General features: G+C 44.9%; 5 protein-coding genes across 5 annotated transcripts; 4 read left to right on the forward strand and 1 right to left on the reverse strand.

The window, feature by feature from the left end:
• LOC8063952 (protein ECERIFERUM 26-like) lies at nt 2069-5035 on the forward strand. Its single transcript, XM_002447032.2, has 2 exons — nt 2069-2683; nt 3934-5035. The coding sequence occupies exons 1-2, from the start codon at nt 2207-2209 to the stop codon at nt 4771-4773; spliced, it is 1317 nt and encodes a 438-aa protein (XP_002447077.1). The 5' UTR covers nt 2069-2206; the 3' UTR covers nt 4774-5035.
• Nucleotides 6639-7732, forward strand: LOC8063953. The gene is made up of 2 exons (XM_002447033.2): nt 6639-6912; nt 7365-7732. Exons 1-2 carry the CDS (start codon nt 6708-6710, stop codon nt 7514-7516), a joined length of 357 nt encoding a protein of 118 aa, XP_002447078.1. The 5' UTR covers nt 6639-6707; the 3' UTR covers nt 7517-7732.
• Nucleotides 8634-12208, forward strand: LOC8063954 (vacuolar-sorting receptor 7). Its single transcript, XM_002447034.2, has 12 exons — nt 8634-9928; nt 10023-10111; nt 10231-10300; nt 10375-10458; nt 10569-10645; nt 10745-10826; nt 10911-10993; nt 11100-11163; nt 11273-11401; nt 11510-11613; nt 11709-11820; nt 11906-12208. Exons 1-11 carry the CDS (start codon nt 8917-8919, stop codon nt 11814-11816), a joined length of 1902 nt encoding a protein of 633 aa, XP_002447079.1. The 5' UTR covers nt 8634-8916; the 3' UTR covers nt 11817-11820; nt 11906-12208.
• Nucleotides 12193-17644, reverse strand: LOC8063955 (multiple RNA-binding domain-containing protein 1). Its single transcript, XM_002448464.2, has 14 exons — nt 17297-17644; nt 17061-17175; nt 16068-16912; nt 15818-15949; nt 15208-15294; nt 14998-15121; nt 14512-14829; nt 14264-14328; nt 13786-13957; nt 13440-13544; nt 13256-13357; nt 12984-13157; nt 12641-12772; nt 12193-12554 (listed from the first exon to the last, which is right to left on the reverse strand). The coding sequence occupies exons 1-14, from the start codon at nt 17407-17409 to the stop codon at nt 12390-12392; spliced, it is 2649 nt and encodes an 882-aa protein (XP_002448509.2). The 5' UTR covers nt 17410-17644; the 3' UTR covers nt 12193-12389.
• Nucleotides 22061-26509, forward strand: LOC8072328 (acyclic sesquiterpene synthase). Its single transcript, XM_002447035.2, has 10 exons — nt 22061-22607; nt 22916-23063; nt 23715-23812; nt 23926-24143; nt 24233-24345; nt 24430-24528; nt 24623-24838; nt 24951-25092; nt 25166-25411; nt 25905-26509. Exons 1-10 carry the CDS (start codon nt 22406-22408, stop codon nt 26274-26276), a joined length of 1854 nt encoding a protein of 617 aa, XP_002447080.1. The 5' UTR covers nt 22061-22405; the 3' UTR covers nt 26277-26509.

Genomic DNA, 26776 nt, shown 5'->3' on the forward strand with positions numbered 1-26776 from the left:
GAGTAGTACCAGCCGTGGCGAGTAGCTAGCTAGTGCAGGTTCATGCAGTCCCTCATTCAAGACCGACGCGGGGCATGCATGCTCCGATCGATCAATCGAGTGCCACGCACCAGTTTTTCCTGGCCTAATTATGGTGCAGCGCAGCGCACGCAGGACGTCTCCTCTCGTTCCCCCTCGCCGGACCACCGGTGGCCGGTCGCCGCTGCCGGACCCTCCTTGCTATTGCTACTCGTAGATCCGATCGATCGAGCCTCGCATGCGGATGAGGAGAATATACTATCGCGGCGGGTCCGCCGGGTCGTACCGTCTAGTAGTAGATGATCGATTGATCTATCTATCTGGCAAATTAATTAACGGCGACAGTAGTGCCACGGCAGCGGTGCTGTGGCCTGTGGGTTACCGGTCAGGCGGTTCCAAAAACCCAAAACTTTATAAGATTCTCTATCACATCGAATCTTGCGGCACATGTATGAAGTATTAAATATAGATAAAAATAAAAACTAATTACACAGTTATTACACAGTTTGTCTGTAAATCACGAGACGAATCTTTTAAACCTAGTTATTTCATGATTGAAAATGTTTGTCAAATAAAAACGAAAGTGTTACAGTGTCAAAATCCAAAAAGTTTTTGGATCTAAACAAGCCCTCAGTACTCTAGTTACCAGCAGGCACGGGCATGCACCTGGCACACTGTGCAGCCCAAAAGACAAAAAGGAAACCGTACGAAACACGCACTTGTCTAGTCTAGTGTATAAGCATGACAGTGACAGAACTAAACATGAGCACTTGTGGGGTTAATTACTAGGGAACGTATCGTGTAATTACCCTGCTGCTCGAGCTCGAGTAATTACCCGGGATTAGAATTTTGGAATCGCCAGCAGGACTTGTACTACGTGCGTTGTGTGTTTGAGACAAGGTACGTACCGCTGCTGTGCTCGGCTTTGCATTGTGTGCATGCGTTATACTGGATGGATGAAATCCCTGATGATCAGTTTAGAGGTAAGTCGAGTTTTGTTTTCTTTTTAAAAAATAACATAGTACAACACAAATATTCATAATGCACGTACACTTACCTTCTATAAGCATATATATACAAACCCCTACCTATATGAGCATATCTGAAGGACAGATAACGAGATTCACAAAACGTCTCGCTATCGAAATCGAGGAGAATATCGTTTACCATAAAAAAACGTAGCGTCGTTAGCAAACATCCCGGCTTGCTCATCCATCTGTTCACCTATACGTACCTACTGCATGCATTAATAAGGCCAGGGAGCGAGACCTGCCCAATTGTTCATGCTCCGATCCGATCACACATGTGTACGAGTAATAGGGCTGGGCCACAACGGATTTTTCCCTCCAACCCGCTCGCTCCTGTGGATCCAGTAATTGGGTCGCAACAGATCTCGGGCTCGGCTACTGTACCAATCTACTAGTACTCCAAAGTACTATGGCAACATACTCAGGTCTTGTTTAGTTCACCCAAAAACCAAAAAGTTTTCAAGATTCCCCGTCACATCGAATCTTGCGGCGCATGCATGAAGCATTAAATATAGACGAAAACAAAAACTAATTATATAGTTTGTCTGTAAATCACGAGACGATTTTTTTAATCTTAGTTAGTCTATAATTAAATAATATTTATTATAAACCAACGAAAATGCTATAGTAGCGAAATCCAAAAAAATTTCGCATGTAAACAAGGCCTCACTCTTCTCTTTTGTTGCCCTTCCTTTCTGCCGAGCCGCGCCTGACCAATCGCGCCTGCACTACAGCAAGCGGTACCTAGCGTGTTCGAAAAAGCTATACTTAACTGATTTATTATAAAAAAAAAATATTATACTAACTTATAAAAAAATACGATTTATAAAACAAACAAACGTGTCACAACTCGTGCGCACCCGTCCAACTGTGCGTGCAGTTGTGGGACGTGTGGGTGGCGGCCCTGCCGTTGCGTCACCCATCGGCGTCGCGACTCCTATCGGGCTCTCGGCGTCATCCCGTCACCCATCGGCGCAGTTGCAGTTGGGTTGAGCTCCCAACCAACTCGCTCCCGAATTTAAAACCCGCCACCTCCGCCTCCTCTGTTCGGCTGACCCACCGCCAGCCAGCCACCACCATTACCCACACCGTGGTTTGCTCGCTATATATCCGCGCGCCGCAAGCGTCCGCCGAGGTGCATAGCAAAGGCAAAGGCAAACATGGTGTTGGAGCAGGAGCAGGAGGAGGTGTTGCCGGGGGCGGTGCACGGGCACCGGCTCTCCACGGTGGTGCCGAGCTCGGTGACGGGGGAGGTGGACTACGCGCTGGCGGACGCGGACCTGGCCTTCAAGCTGCACTACCTGCGCGGGGTGTACTACTACCCGCCAGGGGACGTGGCGCGCGGCCTGGCAACCAAGGTGCTCAAGGACCCCATGTTCCCCTGGCTCGACGACTACTTCCCCGTCGCCGGCCGCGTCCGCCGCGCCGAGCAGCAGGAGCCCGAGGCCGCCGCCGCCGGGGCGCCGCGCAGGCCCTACATCAAGTGCAACGACTGCGGCGTGCGCATCGTGGAGGCCAAGTGCGACCGCGACATGGACGACTGGCTCCGTGACGACGCGCCCGACAGGCTCAGGCAGCTCTGCTACGATAAGGTGCTCGGCCCCGAGCTCTTCTTCTCGCCGCTGCTCTACGTCCAGGTACCTTTTCCACATCTAACCATGGTAGTTTACTTTGAATTGGTGAGCACGCGATAGGAGTAAATAAACCATGAACACCGGCAGTTCAACTAGCTAGCATAGACTAGTAGTAATACAGAGCTAGAGTGAAAACGTTCTGAATTTGAGCCATCGGTGAGGTTGCTGTCGGAGCTGGAGATGTGGTCGATTTCTGGCATCTTCTCTCTGGTTGCCTGCTTCCTCTCCTGGCGAGAGATGGAGATGCAGCTGTAGCTTTCAGTATGGTTCCCCGGCAGTGCAGTTGAGCAAGCCTTTAATTGTGTGCGGCCGTAGCTGTTAACCATCAGACATGCGTACCACTGTCTAGTGGTCACCTAGAGCTGGTCACCGACTGCAACCCCTCATCATCTGCCACAACTGTCAACTGTGTAGTGTCTGTTGGCTCGGCTGTCACCACTAATTCAGACTAATAACTGCTTCTCTGAATCTGCTCGATTATAGATTTATACTGGTAGCTAAAATCGTGTGGTACTAGTAGTGGTAGTACAAAAAAGAAAAAGAAAACGAACAAAAAATAGTATCCATATACGCAAAGACTCATGAAAGATGCGACGGGTTCGTCGTGAGATTGTCGGATCGGCGTCGAACGAGTAATTGCTGCGGCGGGCCGGGGGTGGTGGAGGGTGGACGCTTCTCTGAACCATTCATTCATCTGCCGCTGGTGTAGTTGAAAGTTGAAGCCGCAGCCGCCGCTGTTCTTTGGTTCCGGTTCCGGGCAGCAGTGGCTCACGCGAATCAGGTGGCGGATGAAACTTGAGGCATGCATGTGGTGGTGTTCTCATACATCACTTGTACAGTACTCCATTCAGGAGATACCAATAGATCAGCAGCGGTCTTAACTGCACCTTGCCCAAGGCCTTGTTTAGTTTCGAAAACTGAAAAGTTTTCGGCTGTAGCACTTTCGTTTGTTTGTGGTAAATATTATCCAATCATATACTAACTAGAATCAAAAGATTTGTCTCGTGATTTACAGTTAAACTGTGTGATTAATTTTTATTTTCGTCTATATTTAATGCTTCATGCATGTGCCGCAAGATTCGATGTGACAGGGAATCTTGAAAACTTTTTGAATTTCGGGGTGAACTAAACAAGGCCCAACTTTGCTGAAGCAAAGATCAGGCAACAGCCATTTCTGTCAACAGTGCTGAGAAGTCAGTTCTCATAATATACCCCCAGCCCTGCAATCAATTCAATCGTTGCTTTGCTCGCAGATCACAAACTTCAAATGCGGCGGGCTGGCGCTGGGGTTCAGCTGGGCGCACCTCATCGGCGACGTGCCGTCGGCCGTCACCTGCTTCAACAAGTGGGCGCAGATCCTGAGCGGCAAGAAGCCGGAAGCCACCGTCCTCACCCCGCCGAACAAGCCGCTGCAGGCCCAGTCCCCCGCGGCCGCGGCGGCGCCGCGCTCCGTCAAGCAGGTCGGGCCCATCGAGGACCACTGGCTGGTCCCCGCGGGCCGCGACATGGCGTGCTACTCCTTCCACGTCAGCGACGCAGTTCTCAAGAAGCTCCAGCAGCAGAGTGGCCGCCACGCCGCGGCCGCTGGCACCTTCGAGCTCGTGTCCGCGCTGGTGTGGCAGGCGGTGGCGAAGATCAGGGGCGGCGACGTGGACACGGTGACCGTGGTCAGGACCGACGCGGCCGCGCGGAGCGGCAAGTCCTTGGCCAACGAGATGACGGTCGGGTACGTGGCGTCGGCGGGCTCGTCGCCGGCGAAGACGGACGTCGCGGAGCTGGCGGCGCTGCTGGCCAAGAGCGTGGTCGACGAGACCGCCGCGGTGGCGGCGTTCGCGTTCCAGGGTGACGTCCTCGTGTACGGCGGCGCCAACCTGACGCTCGTGGACATGGAGCAGGTGGACGTGTACGCGCTGGAGATCAAGGGGCTGCGCCCGGTGCACGTGGAGTACGGCATGGACGGCGTCGGCGAGGAGGGCGCCGTGCTGGTGCAGCCCGACGCCGACGGCCGCGGCCGCCTCGTCACGGCCGTGCTGCCCAGGGACGAGATCGACAGCCTCCGCGCCGCGCTCGGTAGCGCGCTGCAGGTCGCCTGAGCGCCGCGGCGTTCGTCTGAAACTACAGCTACAGCACGTATCATAGCATGGTGATCTGAAAATACAGTCGCTCGTGTGTTATCTACTGGTGATGTGATGTACGAATGTAGGCTGATGCGCCAATACTGTGGTCGATTTGCGAAGTTATTTGCAATGTATTGGATGATGTTTCCTTAATAATTTGCTCGAATAGATCATGCAAAATGTACCAAGATTTACACTGCAGACTATAGACAAAGTTAACAGTTTGAGACAACATAATCTTGGGTGTTCTCACAAAGAGTTTGCTTTGCTTGGATGTTGGTTAAGTCCACTTTTCTGTATCTCAGAAGCATTTCGTGTTTACTCTGGAAAACAGTTTGTTTTGCTTGAAATTCATATTATTTACCCTGCGGAATATATTTGAGTACAGTTTGTTACCTGGGCCGAATAGTGTCAGAAACATATGTGTTGTTTAGTTTCCTCTAAAATCTAAAAACTTTTCAAGATTTCATGTCACATTAAATCTTCTTGCGGTACATGTATGGAGCACTAAATATAGACGAAAACAAAAACTAATTATACAATTTATCTGTAAATCGTGAGACGAATCTTTTAAGTCTAGTTAATTCATGGTTAGACAATAATTATCAAATACAACGAAAGTGCTACAGTATCCAAAAATTTATGGAATTGCTTTACCTGGTGGTTGTACACTTGTACTTCTAGCTAATTCTAGCTTGATGTCTTTGGAACCTGGCACTGGCAGGCTGTAATTACAAATTGCGACACTGAATCACTGAACACTGATATTGGTTACTGGTGCACTACAGCTCAAATCCAAAGACTTTTCCAAGCCATAATACAAAGCGAAAAATGATCCAACCTCCTCAGCTATCATTGAAAATCGATTTGCCTCCTCCAACCGGAAACTTTTCTTTTTTAGAATACGTGCATAGATGGTTATACATGTGTATTCATATTGTGACTGTGCATCTATGTATGCGAGGATGCACGTACAAATGACATGTGTTCATATTAGATAGGATTTGTTGTCATCAAAGCTGGTCGAACTTCTACCTGGCTTGGGTTGAGTAATGTTTTACCTCAGCTTTCAAAGTATGATACAATACTGGGGAAGCCAGTTTTCCAGAGAAGAAACAGGAAACACAACCGCCTAGCACAAGAATTAAATTTCACATATATCAGTAGTAATCAGTGCACTAGGCCTAAAATTCTTCATCCAGCGCAGTATAGTATTTCATCCTTCAAATGCAGAAAGCGTTGATCTTCCTCCTTGAGTAGCAAACTCTACTTCTGCAGGAATGATAGAGCAACAAATATGAGATCAGTCGGTGCCTTCAGAAACTTGTGTTCAATTGCCATCTTGTTTTTGCGCTTGGGTTGATTAATTATAAGAGGTAATGAAAGCATCTACTAACGAATAATTAGCAAAAGAAGATTCAAATAATTCCCACCATAATTCCAAGCTACAAGATTAATCAGATTTTAGGATTTTTAATTGCATATTCTCATATTTGGATTTATTTTGAAAATAGGTTTCTATATTTTTTTTATGATGTCTAATTGACCCCTGAACTATCAAGGTAGTTTGATTTACCCCTCGCAGCTGTTGTGGCGGCGCGTCGGCCAAAACTGTTTTCAAAATCATATATAGAGCAAATTCGGACGGTTTTAAAGTTGAAAGAGTTTTAAAAATAATTTCCTAATCGGCAGAGACCAATCAGAAAGTTAAATGAATATTTTCCCTAACATAAAAAACACCGATTTGGGCCGGTCTAGAAACAAGTAGCCCATCTCTTTAAAAATATAAGCCCAGCCCAAGTTTATAACCCCTTCTTCCTACAAAACCAAAGCAAGGCAAACCAACTCAGCCTCTTGCTTCTCCAACTCCCCAAACCCTAGCCTTGCTGCTTGTTGCGGCGGCGGCGGAGATGGCCAAGTCTCTGCGATCCAAGCGGGAGAAGCGGCTGCGGACGTTGCGCCGGGAGATAGCGGAGCCCTTCTACGATAAGAAGGAGGCCGCCAAGCTCGCCGCGCAGGCCGCCGCCCTTGCTGCTCCACCGCTCCAGGTCCGCGGCCCCCCGCCGTCGCAGGATGCCGGCAGCTCCCGTGGCGCTAGCTCGGCCTCTGCTATGGGTGAGCGTTATAAAACTTTTATGTTTCACCAGCCGCCGTGGATTGCCTCCTGTAGTTTCAGGTGGAATCGGAGTTCCTCCACGCGCCTTGTGTGCCAGCTGTTCATTCACGGTCCAGTTTGTTATCTACTTATCTGTTAAAACACCTTATGTTGTTTAAGTTCTATGATGTTTTGCATAAACGAGGATGATTACCATAAATCATGCAGCCTTTTGAGCTTGGGGATGCCATTTAGCAAAATTCAAATGCTTGATTAAATAACATGCAAATTGTTTTTCGACTTGGCTTTCTGTTATGAATGCCTGACAATGTACTGAGGCACCCAATTCATCAGTAAACATATAGCAAGTTTACCCTTTGTGGATCATGTTGTTTTTTCTTCCAGCAACTTCACTTGCACACCCTATGTTGTTTTTCCTCAACTGATGTGTTCTGTGCTCTCATCAATACAGATGTGGAGATGTCTGATGAAGGGAACAACAGGTCTAAAACCTTGTTGAAGCCACTTGGAACCATTAGCAAGAAGAAAGTACAGCTCCATTTGAAGATCAAGAAAGACAAGAGAAAGGCTAGGAAGAAGGGGAAGTTTTCCTTTAAGAAGTAGAGGCGTAGAGTCTTATTGTCTTATAAATCATGCAGTTTTGTTTCCAGTTTGAACAATCAATGTAACGTCAGTCATGTGCACCTAAGTCCATTCTTGGGTCGCCTACTAATATTATGATGAAATGATGAGTATGCAAAAAGATAGTGGTGACCTATCAGCTGTTTCTGTTTCACTGGTATAAATGTTAAGTACTGAAATTGCTGAGATTTTGTTTCATTTTCACATGGTATCGTGGTGAACTGTTTTGAGTTGCTGATTAGGCATGTATAGTATGGTAAGAACAATGGAGGTTATTTTTCAAAAGCCGATAGAGTTGACAATAGTTGAACCCCCTACCTTCATGCCATTTTAGAACTGCATATTCTTGCCTTGCATCTCATGTTTACTGTTAGAAACTTCTCCCAAGCTATTCGTCCCCAAATAACCATGTTCCCATCGTCTCATCGCCCATGTTTGGAACCAATGTCGAGCAGTTAGGGGGCATATGAACTGTCATTTGGTGTCACCCATATGGATATATATGGGGCTGCCACAGGAGCTGATAAAATTATTACTAGTCCACTGGTGCTCACGTACTCATGTGCACACCATCCTGCTCGTGAAACAACATGACAGCAGTTGACTTCACGTCGGGAGTACTACTGGGCAGGATTCTTTTGTAATGTCTCAAGAGCTAATATGCTTATTCTCTGTAATACTTTTATGTTATTGGATCAGTGACCTGACTGATGAATAGGCTTTTTGAGTCGGTCTTCATTTGAAATCGTCTCTGCGCATGTAGTGTAGTTTAGCCCACACGTCCAGTTGCCATCATCATCCCCACCCGCTGACTGACCCCAAGAGCTGGATGGTTGGTTGCAATTGCATCTCTCTCATGTCAGTGTCACCAACGAACTGTTCAAACAAATTAATGTACCATGATGTGCAAGTGCAATGCAAGCGATGTCATTCCTGCCCGGCTGCCCGCCTTTGTCATTCCTGCCCCTCTTTTTCTTGTGTTGCGAGGGGACACTTTTCTTTTGGTGCGCGTGAAATAAAAGACTTTCTTTGAGGTAAATAATAGACTTGTTAACAAGCTTTTAGAGGTCAACGCAAGGGGATATACGGCGACATAGCGCAGAAAGATTCAAACTTGTACCCGTCCATATTTCAGCTTATGAATTTATGCGCAAACTGCCAAAGAATTTGTTGTTCCATGAAGATATAATGACATGTGCCATCTAGTACAATATTCCAACAGGAGCCAAAACGAACTTCTTAGTCGGTCTCCTCCCTCGCTTCCTCTCTGCCACCTTCCATAAACTCCATGTCGTCTCCACCAAGTCTCCGCCTCTAACGAACTACAGGATTTGCCAAACCAACACGTACAGCGAGGGCCAGAGGCCCCAAGAAACACGGCGATGGCGATCCACGTCCAAGGCCACGAGAGGAGGCTCGCCGCCGTGGCGTGCCTGGTGGTGACCATGGCGAGCTTGGCATCGGCACGGTTCATCGTGGAGAAGAACAGCATCAAGGTGCTGTCCCCGCGCTCGCTGCGCGGCCACCACGAGGCCGCGATCGCCAACTACGGGGTCCCCGACTACGGCGGCACGCTGACGGGCGTGGTGCTGTACCCGGACGCGAAGCTGGCCACGGCCTGCAAGCCGTTCGGCGGCGAGAAGTTGAGGTCCCCGTCGGGCCGTCCCGTGGTCCTCCTCGTGGACCGCGGGGGCTGCTACTTCGCGCTCAAGACGTGGCACGCGCAGCTCGCCGGCGCGGCGGCCGTGCTGGTGGCGGACAGCGCCGACGAGCCGCTGCTGACGATGGACAGCCCCGAGGAGGAGACCCCCGACATGGCGTTCCTCGCCAACATCACGGTGCCATCCGCGCTGGTGTCCAAGAAGTTCGGCGACGCCCTCCGCCTCGCGGCGTCCGACGGCGACAAGGAGGAGGAGGTGGTGGTGCGGCTGGACTGGCGCGAGTCGATGCCGCACCCCGACGAGCGGGTGGAGTACGAGTTCTGGACCAACAGCAACGACGAGTGCGGGCCCCGGTGCGACGAGCAGGCGGCGTTCGTGCGCGCGTTCCGGGGCCACGCGCAGCTGCTGGAGAAGGGCGGCTACGCGCTCTTCACCCCGCACTACATCACCTGGTTCTGCCCCGACGCGTTCCTGGAGACGCCGCAGTGCAAGGCGCAGTGCATCAACCGCGGCCGCTACTGCGCGCCGGACCCGGAGGGCGACCTGCGCGCCGGCTACGACGGCAAGGACGTGGTGGTGGAGAACCTCCGGCAGCTCTGCGTGCACCGCGTCGCCAACGCCTCCGGCCGCCCCTGGGTGTGGTGGGACTACGTCGTCGACTACCACCTCCGCTGCTCCATGAAGGACAACAAGTATAGCAGCGCCTGCGCCCAGGACGTCGTCCGATCACTCGGTGCGCGCTCACCCTGAGTTTTTTTTTTTTTTTCCTTCTCTCCCTCCTGGCTCCTGCGATGGGTTGGAGTGCTCATCTGGTTTCGGCGTTGCAGGCTTGCCGATGGACAAGATCGACAAGTGCATGGGGGATCCCGACGCCGACGCCGAGAACGACGTGCTTAGGACGGAGCAGATTGTTCAGGTTTGTCAGTCTGTCATGCTTGCTGATTCTTAAATGGCGGCGTGTTCTTGCATCGGTAGCAGTTCGCTCACATTTGTTTGCACATTCACAAGCTGATGATGAGATTTCGGTTCTTGTAGGTCGGCCATGGAGCTCGAGGGGACGTGACGATCCTGCCGACGCTGGTGATCAACAATGTGCAGTATCGAGGTATGGATGGATGTATCATGTACAAGCCCTCCAATTTCATCACTTGCATTTCTCTGAACAATTCGGCATTCCAGGCAAATTGGAAAGCACTGCGGTTCTCAAAGCGATCTGTGCTGGGTTCAAGGAGTCCACTGAACCTCATGTCTGCCTGACGCCCGGTCAGTTATCTCAGTAGATGAAGTCACAACATTACACCTGATCAGTTCCTTTCTTCAGTTGAGTGAGCACTTCTCTCCGATCGCTGAACTCACCTCTGCAATTTCTTCAGGCATGGAAACTGACGAGTGCCTCAACAACAACGGCGGCTGCTGGCGCGACGAGAAGACCAACGTCACCGCCTGCAAGGTAGTACTCTGGCCACCTCCACCCAAGTTCCTTGGAGTGCACAACACTTCAACGTTGCCTGCCTGCCTACTAACCGACTGCGTACTGGAATGGAAGCAGGACACTTACAGAGGGAGGATCTGCCAGTGCCCTGTGGTGGATGGCGTTCAGTACCAAGGCGACGGGTACACCGACTGCAAAGGTATCATAGGTTCCATGGGTATTGGTCACACTCATTTCATTCTACCACTGAACATTTTCGACCTGTCCTCCGTTGCATCATCAGCCGTCGGGCTGGGGCGGTGCGCCATGGACAATGGAGGGTGCTGGAAGGAGACGAGACAAGGGAAAACTTTCTCTGCCTGCTCGGTAATTCTGCTCAGAATAGTGTTTCCTGTGTTACCTCCTTTGGCGTGATATTCAGGCACGCTGTTTACTGAATGGTCTGAAACTCTGACGCTTCCGGCGTGTGCAGGATCCAGAGTTGAGCGGATGCAAGTGCCCGCCGGGGTTCGAGGGCGACGGCTTCCATTGCCAAGGTATGTACTCACCTTGCTCAGATTCCCTGCAAATTTGCGTCAGAATTGCGTCGAGTTGAGCGAGCCTGGTCTGCCTTTGCTGATCCCTGTTCACCTGTTGGCATTCCAGACGTCGACGAGTGCAGGGACAAGTTGGCGTGCTCCTGCCCGCACTGCTCGTGCAAGAATATGTGGGGCGGCTTCGACTGCAAGTGCAACAGTGGCATGATCTACATCAAGAACGAAGACACCTGCATTGGTGAGCCATCATCGACCACCTTTCTGCTCCTGCTGATGCTCCTCGTCTGCTATTCTTCTTGCTGTCACTGAAGAGTTAACATTCGGCTGCCTGCTGTTCAACGTCCAGCCAAGGAGATGTCGGCGTTCGGGTGGCTCGTCACCGCCCTGGTCCTGTCGTGCGTCGCCGGCATCGGCATCGCGGGATACCTGTTCTACAAGTTCAGGCTCAGGGTAGGGGCCGAACAATCTCTTCCCAAACCCAGGCAGAAACATTAGGTTCTCTCTTTCTTCCAGACCGTGGATTCGCCCGGTGTCTTGTGTTGCAGCGATACATGGACTCGGAGATCATGGCGATCATGGCGCAGTACATGCCCCTGGACAGTCAGCACAACGAGAACCAGCCGCTGAGGACGGAGGAGGCCCAGCAAGCGTAGCTAGGCATGTGACATCTTCAATTTCACGTGTCTATATCTCACACGATGAGAAAACAGCATAACTAACCTTCTTTCCACACTTGGTGAAGTTATCCAAAGCCATCATCCACGGAGTTTTGAGATTTGTAAATGTTGCCCCACAATGGCACAATGTACATGACAGCGGTTCACACAGATCTTGCACGTTCTGCATCTGTTACAGAGAGGTATACACAGGTATAGAGAAAGAAACATAGATTAGATGATGAGACGTGATCAGTTAAGTGGTGTATAAAATTTGAGATGGTGCTGTATGTAGAGTTATAAACTGCAGACCGACAGGCTGTAGAAATACGCTTGTGATGCATAAGATATGCTACCATATCAGATCGGCTAGTTTCAAAATTGATTTAGACAGCTCTTGCATTTATGTAGTTCTTGTCATTTTGCATGTCGCGGGACCTTTTTCAGCATTTCTTTTCCTCATCTCTAACACAACACACATACATTAAGCAACCTAAGAACCCAATTTTTTTCCTAACAAACTGATACTATTGCACAGCATGGTCAAAATTTTCAGCGTACTTGCTCATATCACTCTACTATTCTTGAAATTTTAACAGAGCCATCGTCCACAAGACTGCTCTGTTTCCTCTTTCTGGACAAGCTCTGGAAACCGCTATGTTCGTCCACAAACTGTGCGGCAGTTCTTGCTCGCAGTTCTTCAAGAGTCTCACCTTCCTTTGCTCGCTCAATCACCTGAAGCAGAGGCAGGAAGTATGATTTAAAATTTATTACGATGTAAAATAGATTGCAAGCTTGAGGGAGACATGTTGATCAATTACCAGGTGTCGACCATAAAGATGAGTGCTTGCGAGGGCTTGTAGAGCATTCTGGGCCTCTTGTTTTGTGACATATTCGACAAACGCAAAACCTCTGTGACTTCCAAACTTCATAGGCAACCTGAGGCTTTTGATCTGCAAATTTTAATGAATTCACATCAGAAAATTTCTAGGGAAGAAGAGTAAATTCACTTATCAACTTGAAACTAATGTTTTTTTTCCTGTTGATCTAGGTGAACTGAAAAGACAAAGTTGACAAATATTGAACAAAATTTAACCTCATTAACTACCACCGGTCCCAAGTTGGGACTTCTGCAAAATTCAGACAAAAAAAGAGGATGCTGACCTGGCCAAACGGACTAAATAACTGCCTCAAGTCCTTCTCAGTTGCTTCAAATGCTACATTACGCACAAGCAGTTTTGTTGAACTTTTATCCTTGCCATTCTTCTTTGCAGCTTGACCATCTTTCTTCCCATGACACAGTTGCAAGATCAAAGCATGCCCGTCCAGAACCGTTCCCTATGAACCGAAGGAACATTTAGCATGCTGCACATCTATATGAGCATTTAATGGAAAGAAACAAATAAGGAAAACAGAAGAGGAGGTATGAGCGCTACCTGTAGATCCTTGCACACCCCGGTTGCAGTTTCAACAGAGTCAAACTCAACGAAACCAAATCCCATTGAAACAGTCTTGCCCTTCTTAACATGCTTCTTCACCTAAAGACAGACAAAGAAAATAGATAAAGCAGTGTGCTGCAAGATGCACCTCATATGTCATATCACGTCCAATAATCCATACCGTTGCACTTTTAAGACTGCCACTCTTTAGTTTTGCACTGAAATGCTGCTTCAGTGATTCATCTGTTGTCTTGAAATTTAAGTTCTTGACAAACACAGATCGTGACTGCAATGAATAATGGTATCTTTTAAGAATAGAAATTGACTCCAATGATAAGCAACTAAATAATATTAAGCAATCTTGGAATGCAGCAATTCATATGCAAAAACAGGTGCATACTTGGGAACACAAGTTTTTGGCTTTTTGCCATAGGAAACCCTAGTGCCATATGCATATAGTAAAGAGGTATGAGGGCTAAGCATACAAGTAAAAATGATATTCATGCAAAGAAGTTGAAGTTTCAAACCTCCACCCTATCTGGATCAATATCTTCGGCGCTTACTCCTTCAACAGTTTGCTCTATATTAGCTTTAGTAACAATACGCTCACCAACTTCATTCTTTTCTTCCTCATCCACTGGAGCTGAGGTAGGAGATAATATGTTTTCAGGCGCCCACTCCAAATACAGAGGAGTATCCCTGCACCACAAAAGATTAAGATACAGAACACGCATTTGTGAAAATAAAAAACAATCTAGCAAGCTACCACATAACATTACATAACCATAAGCAAGAACCAATTTGTCACAGCAATTTATCTTAGCTAAATTAAGTAGTCAATTAAATCAAACAAATGTAATATAAATAACAGTAGATACACCAATTGCCAATAGAATTGGAGCTGGTACATCTTCATACAGGGGAAAAGAATCAAGCTTGCAAATGCAAAGGTTTGTAAGCTGTAATGGTCACTGAAAAAAAACTAAAACTATTACAGGAACTTACTTGTATCGCGCATATAGTAATTTTTTGAATGCGTGTCGGGCTTCAGTTGCTTCAACAAAGACTACCTGATACACCGAAATGTAACTCAAGATAAATAAACTCGAGAGGCAATATTTGCACAATTCAGACACTCAGGGTGGCATTTGAAAAGTGACAGAAGTTATAAAAAAAAGTCAAGTATAGTAAAAACAAAGGTGCTGCAATATACAAGCACAGCCGGATAACACAACTGGAATATACTAACATACCAAGGCAAATACTCTTGTTGGAGGTAGAATGATTTTATCCAAACTACCATGTTTCTGAAACATAGCCGCAAGTTCTTCCTCAGTAGAATTAAATGGCAAGTTCTTCACTAATATCACATGATTGCTTCTTTTCTCGTTTCTTTTAGAAGCAAGTTCTTCCAATGCAGCAACATTAACTCCAGATCTTGATAGAAATTTCTTAGTCTCTGCAATGACGTGTGTCTCACCAAGAGCAATACGAACGGCAAGGTCATCCGCTTCTCTATCAAGTAACTCACTCTTACTGATACCGTTCTTCCTTGCAATGTTTTCAACAACCTAAGCAGGAAAGCAAAGCCCAATCATTAGACATACTTAACATCATGTGGGTCAGTATCTATATACATTATCTCAGAAACAACATATCGGAGGAGTATTGAGTTGACACTCAGACACTGGACGCAGACAAAAAAAACTGTTAATGTCAATGATAGGAGGGAACCATACAGTATCTTGACGCATATAAAAGCTGTTCCATGCTCTCGTATCCCCACTGATCTCAGAAGCTTTCTTTTGTTCCAACCTTTTCTGCTTGAGATTCATTTTCTCCACAACAGTTTCATGATTGGACCTTGACAATTCAACAGCAAATCAGTAAAAAATGTAGGTGCAACTAATCTAACAAGTAACAACATAAACAGAACTTTATATTCTTACTCCAACTTATTATTATTTAGTGGTTTAGCAGCCTTAACACGTAACACTCGGCCCTGAAAGCTTGAGTTATCTAGTTCATCAAGTGCCCTGCCAAAAATAACAGTTCAGTATTAGGCAGGTATATAATGGTCAATGTACCATCAAGCAATGCAAGCATGGAAAATACGACATGTCTCAGCCAAACTTCTTGCTCACATGTTGATAACTGTTCAGTAACTAGGATGTGTATGAAACCTGCACGTGTAGTCTTAAAACGGATAGGTCCTAGATTCATTTGTCCTAAAACTCACAAAAGTGCATTTCTTTGGTGTGACTGTGTCTCAAATTATGATTAAAGCATTCACTATTGAATTGGATATGCATCTAATGTAGGAGAAGTTTGGGACATCGTTCAACGTTTGCCTTCAAATTGTTAACATCATTTAGGGACAAGTATGAACTATGTGCAGGATAATAAAAAGTAAAACAAATTTGAGCCAAGTAAGGTGAATTATGTCTTAAATAATAAATAAGTATATCCAAAGGAAGACTGTCAAATTGCAAGAAAGCTCCCTGTCGCAAGTCCTAGCTCCTAAGTTCACAATTGTACATTGAAATTATAAATATGTACCTGACTGCTGAGTCCGGAAGGCAAAAAAGCACATAGCCTCTACCTGTTGAGAGCTTAGTGGTTTTATCGACAACAATATGTGCCTGTTCCACATCACCATATTGGCGGCACAGCTCCACTAAATCATCTTCACTGGGAAAATAAGCAACAATATCCTTATTTTAAAAAAGAAAACTATGCAGCTGTATCATACAAAAACAACATACAAAACGCTGATCCAAGGTAACATGACCAGGCAACAACAACATACCTGGTTGCATATGGAAGGTTGCAGATATATAGACGGCCAGTCTCCAGGGCCAACTTCTTTTCATCAGTAATTGGAGCACCATTTTCATCTTCCTTTTCTTGATCTTCACGAATTTCAGTTTCTCTTCGTCTGCCATCGAGATCTTCACTCTCTTTGTTGTCAAGATCTTCCATCTCTTGCAAGTCAGTATTCTCCACAATTGTGTCATTGTCCACAGTGTTTTTCTTGTCCAGACTGCCCTTCAGATCCGCCAACTGGTTATCAGCATCTTCTGATTCATCTGACATGTCTTCATCATCAGTGGTGGTATTTGACTGGTCACCAGAACCTTCATCATCTGATTCAGAATCTGACCAATTTTTCTTCACTTTACTCTTGAAGAAATCTGCATCAGTCATATTCTTGGTTTGTTTATTCTCTGTCTGTAGCTCCTCCGAAGCATTTTCGGAAGACGAATCATTTGCCATTTCCTCATCAGAAGCGTCTTCAGAAGATGAATCATTCACAGAGGCCGGAACAGCATTTTTGAGAGGTCCCTTAGATTCTTTAGTGGCTACTATGCTATCTTTTGCAGCGGTGTCAAGAGTAGCAGCTGTATCATTTGCCCACATCTTCGCTTTAGAACGGGGTTGCATAGCTTCAAGAAACTCCAGGAACTTGGGATCATCAGGTACACTGCCTTTAGAACCACTAACATGAGCCGATGTTCCTTGGGCCTTGGAACCTTTTGGCGGTGCATCAACAGTTCCAGCATTATTCTTGTCTTTACTACCATATTCAGGCTTCTTTAAAGAATGGCGGCTCCAAGGGCGAGGAGCATCAGGGTCACCAATCTTCCGGGCAACCTGCCAAATACCATGACAGATGTAAGTAGCGGATATTCCTAATCCAAACTCATCGCTGTCCAATTCAATCTCGTACAGACAATTCACCAAACTGATACCGCGGCACCAAGGAGCAAATTTGTTCAAAAACGATTAGAAAGGAAAGTACCTCGCAGGTGATCTTACAAGTGTCAATGTATGTATTGTTGAAATACTTGAGTGCCTCCTCTGCGTCTTCATTGGTTCTGTAACCAATGAATGCAAATTGGCGACTCTTGCCATCCCTGCCCAAAAGCAAAAGCTCAACTTCAAGTACATTCTTTCCACTAAAATACAATTTGTTCGATTAAGAACTACACTAACCAAGTACGAGAGCAAACATAATTCGTTGCTCAGCTTGCTTACTTTGTTCGGATGACCTTAGCGTCGGTGACCTCGCCCTTCCGCGAGAACACCTCCCGCAGGCGCCTCTCGTCGACGCCCTTGGGCAGGTTCTTCACGCACAGCCGCGACGACATGCTCGCTAGGGTTGCTCGCCGCCAGGAAACGACGAGCTAGATGGATCTCCGCCCAGCTTCTCTCAGCTTCGGCCAAAGGAGAGCGGTAGGATTGCTAGCCTTCCCGCGTCCGGGTCGCCGGAAACAGGTCGCCGATAAGCAAACTACTTTGTGGCGGCGGCGGCGCGACGGTGAACGGGGGAAACAAGCGTAACGAGAGGGCACGGCGCCCTGTTCTCTAAGCCACTGGTCTGCGGGCCCGCAGCACAGCGTGCTTCGGCTGGGCCGGGCTGCAGAGGTCCCAGGCGTTGGCTTTTCGTTTGGGCTTGGGCCTGGAGGGTTTATCATTTTCGTGAGTGCGCAGGAGCACGTGGACCGCAGCTGCAGAGATCCCGCGCTTTTGTAGCGGGCGGGAAGAGTATCTCTCAACTTTCGTAAAAGTCTGTTTTTTATCCTTAAACTTTAAAATCGAGTAAATTATATCCCTCAATTTTTGAAACCATACATATTACGTCCCTGACATGGTTATGAGCAGTTTTGAAGGCAGTTTTGTCTTTTTTATTTTTATTTATTTTGGTTGAATATTTGTAAAATTATAGTAAATCACATAAAATTCATAAAATAGTAAATCTGATTTTGTTAGACTCTAGATAAGTAGATCTACATAGTGAACATATAATATAGTATGCTTTAGTACAATTTTTTTAGTGTAGCTTTAGAACTGTTTTTTCTATAATTAATTAGAATAATTCATAGCTATAGTTTGTATGGTCCAATTGTGGTGAATATTTTATGTTAGACTAATTATTATATGTTTAAACTATGGTAAAAAATTCATACTCATTAGATCATGTATTACTTAGTTATAGATTTATTATAATTTAACACATGATTCAATGAGTATAAAATTTTTACTATAACTCAAACATAGAATAATTAGCTCACCATATAAATTTCATCACAATTAGACCTTAGAAAATGTAGCTATAATTAGTCTAATTAATTACAGAAAAACATAAATCTAAAGATGCATAAAAAATTTTGTACTAGAACATGCTATATTATATATTCAATGTGTAGATCTACTGATCTGAAGTCCAACAAAATAGAGTTTTCTATTTTATGATTTTTATGTGATTTACTGTGTTTTTTCAAAAAAAAATTAGCCAAAATAAATAAAAAAAGGTAAAACCGCTTTCAAAACCAGGTCAATGATGTAATGTCCACAGTTTTAAAAGTTGAGGGATGTATTTTGTCTGGTTTTAGAGTTTAGGGATAAAAATCAGACTTTCGTGAAAGTTGAGGCACGTAAAGACTTTTTCATTTGTAGCGTGTGTTGCGAACTTGCCATGGCTATTCCCTGATCGGGCATGAGAAATTGTGCTCTTGTTTCGAGCAAATTACAACTGGATTTGTCACACAAGAGTGTGAGGACGGAAGTGCTTGGAGGGCCTACCTGGCTAGTTGTGTTTAGCTGTCTTGCAATCTTGAAGATTCTGTGTTATCTGCTTGCATTAATTGGATTTAAATTTGATGAAACTGGTGGTGGTGTAGACGTGTAGTTCTAAACGTTAACTCTCCAGTCTGGCGGAGAAGAGAAGTCGATCATTTCCATTGAAGAAGGTCACCAAAGGCTGATTATCAATCAGAGAGGTAGTTTGGGCTCAGCCAAGGGGTAATGTGAGGGCAGCTAAATCAAGTGCTGCTACTTTGGTTATTGTAGCACTTTCATTTGTATTTGAAAAATTATTTTCCAATCATAGACTAACTAGACTTAAATAATTCGTCTCGCAAATTACAGACAAACTACACAATTAATTTTTATTTTCGTCTCACACACTACAAGAGAGGTTTCCCTGATTTTAAACTAATTTTTTAGTTTTAAGGATAGACTTTAGTCCCGGCTACGTGACCCTGAGACCCTTAGGCCTTGTTCGTTTCGAATGGGAACGGCATGGAATGGTTTGGAACCGCTTGGAATCGTCCTAGCCAGGAAGCAATCCATGTTTACGTGGGAATGAGCGTTCGGTTAAGTCCACCATGGTTTGAAACCTGGTCCATCATGGTCTTTCCTATCCAATTTAGACCGGGAATCAATCCATGAGTCGAGAGGTGTGGAACCAATCCCAGTCTTTTGCTGAGTCTATTTTATTGCAGTTAGCTTAGCTAATGGATTGATTCCATACCCTACCGAACAAGACTTTTGATAGAAAGGGAATAAAAGCTTGCAAAAATAAAACCAGCCCTTGGATCAAATGACGGACATGGATTTACTCGATCCGTGCTTGGAATCGTTCCTAGTCAGAAATGAATCATATGCAACCGAACAAGGCCTTAGGCCTCGTTCGGTTGTAGCGACCAAACCGCTTGGATTCAATCCTAGGCCTCCATGCGTCCCACAGGTCTAGGCTGGCCAGTAGCAGGCTGCCCACCTTGTCATTATGCCAGCAGTGTCACAATCGTCACCCACGCTGTCTGCATCCATGCATGATGATGGCCGCCTGGATTCAATTCGGACCTCTAGAGTAGTGGAACCAATCCTATTCAAAATCTACATGTCAATTCTGGACTGCATTCCCCCTATGTATTTACTCTGCAATGGAAATGAGATACTCTTCCTCCCTAGATTAGTTCCACCTGGATGCAACCGAACATGCCCTTAGTCAGTTCCCAACCGGTATTGAAATTGTGTTCTAGTGTATACTATTTGGTTATTACGTTCGTAGTACTAATATTTTTTGACAAAGTTGTTAAGAACATCTCTAAGAGTTTGCCAAAATATACTTGGCAAATCTTGTGATTCACCAACTCCCAAAAACATATGCCAAGTAAAAAAATTAGCTTATCTCCAAGAGTTTAGTATTTTTGACTTGGTAAAATTAAAAAAGAAGACTCACAAACTAATTTCTTTACAAGGGTATCATTCAGTACGTTTATAAGTACTTCCTCCGTCTCAAAATAAGTGCCGTTTTCGTTTCCTAAGAAATAACTTTAACTAAATATATAGTAAAAAATATTAATATTTATAATACATAATTAATATCATTGGAAAGATCTTTAAGTCTAGTTTTTTAACAAATTTATTTAGAGATATAAATATTGCACGTATTTTTTACAAATCGAGTCAAACTTATGGCACGAAAACCTAAAACGACACTCTTTTTGGAACTGAGGGAGTATCATTCAATTGCAGCAGCTAGTTGAAAAAAAAAAGTAATTACAGTTCACGAGGCCAAGCAACTTTCATGTCCTTTCAGCAGAGGAGCCGTCCCTGGCAGCATGGAGCAGCAGCAGCAGGCGATACAGACCAGCAGCAGCAGGCGGCGATGCGGACCAGCAGCAGGCGACGCCCAACACAGCAGCAGGCGACGCCCAGCAGCAGCTTGTCAAGGCGACCGGCCTTGTGAATCGCTCAGACAGAGATTGCGCGCGGCGATGTCAAAGGACGATACACGTGCATATTTACACGCTTGGGAAGAAAATATACCAACTTTTTTTTTCGTCAAGTTAGAATGCTAAATTGTTAGAAGATGTTTTTTTATGTTTTGTCAAAATTTTATGGATGTCAAGTTGAAATAGCAAACTTAACTAGACAATATATGCTAGTCCTAAAATCTTGGCTACGTACGCTATGCTTATAACAAACGGATAATACAAAGCTACACACCTCCGAAGAATGGCAAGCACGGTGATGTTAGCATGCAATCCACAATTAAGGCATCGTCGTATATAATCACATGCAACGATTCGGTTTAGATGATCCTCTTTTTTTTTATAGAATCGCTTTAGATGCTCACGCGTTTGTGATGTTAGTAGCATGCAATCCACAATTAAGGCATCGTCATATATAATCACATGCAATGATTCGGTTTAGATGACGATCCTCTCTTTTTTTTTTAAGAATCGGTTTAGATGTTCATGCGTCAATAGGGGCGAAGCTAGGAAGTTGATTTTTTTAAATTTATAGCATGCGGGACAAGCAGTATTAAGTTTCAAAAAATAATTTGAATTCTAAAAACATCAATAATGAAAAATTCACATTTAGAACTTTTTTGAATGTAGTCGGATTCGTATCAATCCACATGCGTTGGGGTGGATTGAAGTAGAATTTGAACTAATTAAATTACACCATAATTCACTCCAACACATGTGGATTGAGATGCCGACAACATCGGAGGGCGGGGGTTGGCAGGCCCCTGTGGCCCGCCCCGTGTCCAAAACGTTCACGTGTACCGACGTTAATTCCCACGTTTTAAAATCATGAATGACGACGATGTACGACGACCCGTCGGCAGGTCGACGTCGAGGCGCGCCGCGCGAGTGCGACTGTACAAGAGTGCACCAAAAACAGGCTCGCCTGGTCACCACACGGGCGGCCGGCGGGGTCCCGTACGTCGTCCGCTGGTTGAGGAGCGTGTGGTCGACCGTACCGCTCGTAAAGAGTGTAGACGACACATGTAACACATGATCGATATATACATATATACGACGAGTGCATCGCACTGCTCGCCGGGTCACTTCACGGGGCCGCGCCGGGGCCGGTGATTGCGTCGTCGCCGCGATCGAGCACGGAACACGTACGCGAGAGGGAACCACGCACTGCACTAACACGACATATGCATATGTACTGTACCGATCCTGTGTGCCCTGGCGCCCCTTGTGCCCTGCTAGTTGCCAGCGCCGGCCGGGCCACACCACCAGCCACGCACACAAATAAGCTAGGCAGCGAGGACCAACACCCACACACCTGCAGATCGACCAGCAATACTACTAGCTTCGCAAACTGCGGCTACCGGCGGCCTAGCTACCGCCGCGCCGCGATCCACACAGAGAGATCCTCGATCGCTGGCCAAGTTTCCTGCGGCAGGCACCCTATATATAGCTTGCTAGCTAGCTAGTAGAGCAAGTACGTGTAGCTCGCCCGGTCGCGCGCGGTGCTCGATCGACGACGACATTGGCGACGCGCGTACCAGGCCACAGCATCGTCTTGGGGTGGATATATATAGAGCTAGACTAGATGGCCAAGCCCGTGAAGCAGCTGACTGCTGCTGCCTCCCTCTCGCTGATGAAGGCCATCAGCAGCAGCAGCAGCCGTCTCAGCTCAGGCGGGAACGCGCAGCGCTTCGGCTCGTCACTACCCTGCGGCCGCGGGAGGACGATGCCGACGCAACGGAGGAGCACGTCGTCGTCGACGCGCCCTGCGGCTCCGGTGAACAGAGGTACACATTGTTTTTCAGCCAGCTTATTACTAGATTTTTTTTTGTTCGCATTTTGTTCGTTTAGGCTTATCACTACCAGTCATTCAGCAGTGTTTTTCTCTCATAATAAATCAGCCAACAGTATTTTCTGCTATGGCTTATCAGCCAAACGAACAAGTAGCACAAGAACGCACAGACAAGCAGCATGCAAAAACCTGTACAATTCAAGCTCGAGTGTGTGTGTATGTGTGTGTATAAAAAGACTTCAATTCTTTCTTCAAAGGAAAAAGTCTTCAATTCATCATATATGTAACGGTTTCTTGCTTCAGTTGGCCCTGGCAGAAGCAAGCAACACGATAAGGGAGCATCAGAGACTACGATAATGCAGCAACTCCAGCAAGTCGATGTGCTTGAGAACATGGGGATTTCTCGGCATTTTGCTGGTGAAATTAAGCGTGTCCTTGACAGGACATACAGGTACCAATGCAACACTGTACTGAAAACCAGAATATCATCCTGTGGTGAATATTTTTTTGTGTTAGTTTTTGGTGGAAACAACAGGAAAATTAGCGATTAACCTGTCGGCACTGTTTAAATCGACAGAAAAATTAAAAGATCCAAGGACATTATTTGTAATTGTGAACTAACAAACAAGTTAGCTCTGTCAGTTTACCATCAGAAGAAAATAGTTTAGGCCTTTCTGTTATTTTTTTAAAATTTTCTATATGTCTTTTGCATTTTCCTATTGGTTTTTGCACCGTCAAAGGAAATATCTGTTTTTTTATTAATCTAATTTCTGTTTCTATAGTAGTGAAATTTGAACACATATTAATCATTATTACTTACCCTCATCTATAACTCTTATAAAGCAAAACTCCACTATCTATTTCTCTTGACATGCAAAGTGTCCACCTCAGCAATCTACTATCATTTGCATTAAAGTTAACCAGCACAAGAATTATGACATCCACATCAGCGAGACACATCATCCACTATAGATACAATTTCCATGATTATGCTAATAAAAGAGTTATATATTTATATTTCTCCTTCATACCCGCTGCAACGCGCGGGGAAATTCTCTTAGTATATTAGAAATTCATGTACTTACAACCAGTCAATCTACAGATGTTGGTTACTGAGGGATGAGGAAATTATGCTGGACGCAGCGACATGTGCGATGGCATTTCGTATTCTAAGGATGAACGGATATGATGTCTCTTCTGGTATTTTTCTAGACCTAGAATTTTTTGACACTTTTAAATTTTAATAATAACAGATGGATTTTAACTTTTGGCCCTTTCTCAACACACTTTATCCGCATCAAAACATGGTGCAGATGAGCTGTATCATGTTGCTGAAGCATCCATGTTCCATAATTCACTTGGAGGATATTTGAATGATACAAGAACAATGTTAGAATTACACAAAGCTTCTACAGTTAGTACCTCAGAAGACGAGTATATCCTGGATACCATAGGCTCATGGTCAAGTACCTTACTGAGGGAACAACTAGGGTCTGGTGGTGCACTAAGGAGAACTCCACTCTTTAGAGAGGTATATGCTTCAGCGTTTTACTGTTCTTCTCACGTTTAGAATTTGGAAAGATAATGTTTAATGCTGTTTTTTTGTATTTTTCTTTTCAGGTGGAACATGCTCTAGATTGTCCCTTCTACACCACATTGGACCGTCTAGACCACAGGTGGAACATCGAAAATTTCAATGTTACGGGCCACCGGATGCTAGAGACACCATACTTGTAAGTTCCCAGTCCCACAAAATAAGGTTCCACTACATCACGGTAACACAGATACATTGATGATACTAAATATTGGTCAAACAGGTCTAGTCGACATACCAGCAGAGATATTCTAACGTTGGCTGTCCGAGACTTTAGTTCCTCTCAATTTAAGTACCAACAAGAACTTAAGCATCTTGAAAGGTAAAATCAGATTTTTATGCTCTCCTATCCTATGCAAAACCTACAACATTAAACGGTTCGGCTTATTTGTAAGTTGCAAATTTTGTTGCTGCAGCTGGGTGAAAGAGTGCAAGTTGGACCAGCTACCATTTGCACGGCAGAAGTTGGCATACTTCTACTTGTCTGCTGCTGGCACCATGTTCCCTCCTGAACTGTCTGATGCTCGCATTTTGTGGGCAAAAAATGGTGTACTCACAACTGTTGTTGATGACTTCTTTGATGTTGGAGGATCAAAAGAAGAACTTGAAAATCTTTTGTTGTTGGTTGAGATGTATGGTGCTCGTCCTTCACCACGGTGTCTTGTGCATTAGTGCATCATCATTCCTTATTAAGAAATAGTGATGTTTTCTTATTACAAGTTCTATTTTTAATGGTTTTTATAGGTGGGACGAACATCACAAAATTGAGTTCTACTCGGAACAAGTAGAGATTGTATTTTCTTCAATTTACAACTCAGTTAACCAGCTTGGAGCAAAGGCTTCTTTGCTACAAGACCGCAATGTTACCAAACACCTAGTACAAATAGTAAGTTCCAGTTTTCTTCTTATTTTTTCTTTTTAGCTTAGTACTACTAACTAGTTTTGACTGGCTTGTGCAGTGGTTGGATTTGCTAAAGTCTATGATGACAGAGGTAGAGTGGCGGATGAGCAAATATGTGCCAACAGAGGAGGAATACATGGCAAATGCATCTTTAACATTTGCATTAGGCCCCATTGTACTGCCAACATTGTATTTTCTTGGGCCAAAGATCCCGAAGTCTGCCATTAAAGATCCAGAATACAACGAGTTGTTTAGGTTAATGAGCACATGTGGTCGGCTCCTGAATGATGTTGAAACATTTGAGGTACATTACTGAGTTACAACTCTTTTAAGCTTTCATAACAATCCTGTTACACTCATGAAAGTGATAGTGCAATTAATTAGCATTGAAAATAAGATCATCCTCAGTAGGGGTTTCATGACCCAATTTCCAACATATCTATATTTTAGAAACAGTGTAGAAGAGTTTTATGGGGATGAAACCCTCTCTACTCCTATGAAACTCTTATCATCTCTCTCTTTATTAATATAGTGCCACATTAGCATATTTAATGTGCATGAAACTCTAATAAAACCTCCATTGAGACTGGCCTAATAGATGTCGAGTTAGTTTTCATTTTTCAAGTGTTTCCTTATTTAATAGGTATAAGAGCATGGTATATTAAATACTAAATACTACCATTTAGTCTTGACGGGCACTTAGGAAGCCTTTTTATTGTAATCGAGAATAAGGGGAGCCTATCTTGTATATTGAAAATAAATATGACACATACTGATCAACTGATGTATTGTTGCAGAGAGAGTACAATGAGGGCAAGCTGAACAGTGTTTCTCTCCTTGTTCTTCATGGTGGCTCCATGTCCATATCAGATGCTAGAAGGAAATTACAGAAGCCCATAGACACCTGCAGGAGAGATCTACTACGACTGGTTCTACGTGAAGAAGGTGTCATTCCTAGGCCCTGCAAGGAATTATTCTGGAAAATGTGCAAGGTGTGCTACTTCTTCTATTCGGGAACTGATGGGTTTAGCTCACCAGTGGAGAAGGCTAGAGAAGTGGATGCGGTGATCAATGAGCCACTAAAGCTCCAAGGAAGCCATGCATCGCTGCGTGTTGTGTGGGAGAGGGAGGAACCAAGCCTCAATGATGTTGTTCATTTGATTCAGTAGATGTGTTTTCTCTGTTAGGTATATAGTTCAGTAGGTGACTTCATCAGGTGGTGTAAGTATAACTGCTTGCGTTGATGTTAGTAGCATAAATAAAGGAATGTTGAGCGAAGTAGGATATATGAAATTGGAACCTAAGGTATTCATAGAGTGTTCATAACTAGAGTTTTAGACTTCTCCTAATGATGTGGACTTCTCCTGTGTTTTAGAATTCAAAATTTAGTATAAATTTTCGCTACCAAATGTCTCCTATTGAGGATTCTCATGTGCTATGACTAGTGGTAGTGTTTTACTACTACTAGGAGAATTCCACATTTTTGGTAGTCATTGTGCCGTTTAAGTGAATTACTAGCAATATGCCCGTGCGTTGCAACGGGAGAGAAACATCAAATAGCCATAGAAAGTGATGACATAATGATACATATCTATTTATATTTATCATTTTTATAAAATTTAAAATCTATAATTTATTTTACTGATAACCATGGCATCTATGGTATTAG

The sequence above is a fragment of the Sorghum bicolor genome, chromosome 6 (assembly GCF_000003195.3).
Source record: "Sorghum bicolor cultivar BTx623 chromosome 6, Sorghum_bicolor_NCBIv3, whole genome shotgun sequence".
Lineage (NCBI taxonomy): Eukaryota > Viridiplantae > Streptophyta > Magnoliopsida > Poales > Poaceae > Sorghum > Sorghum bicolor.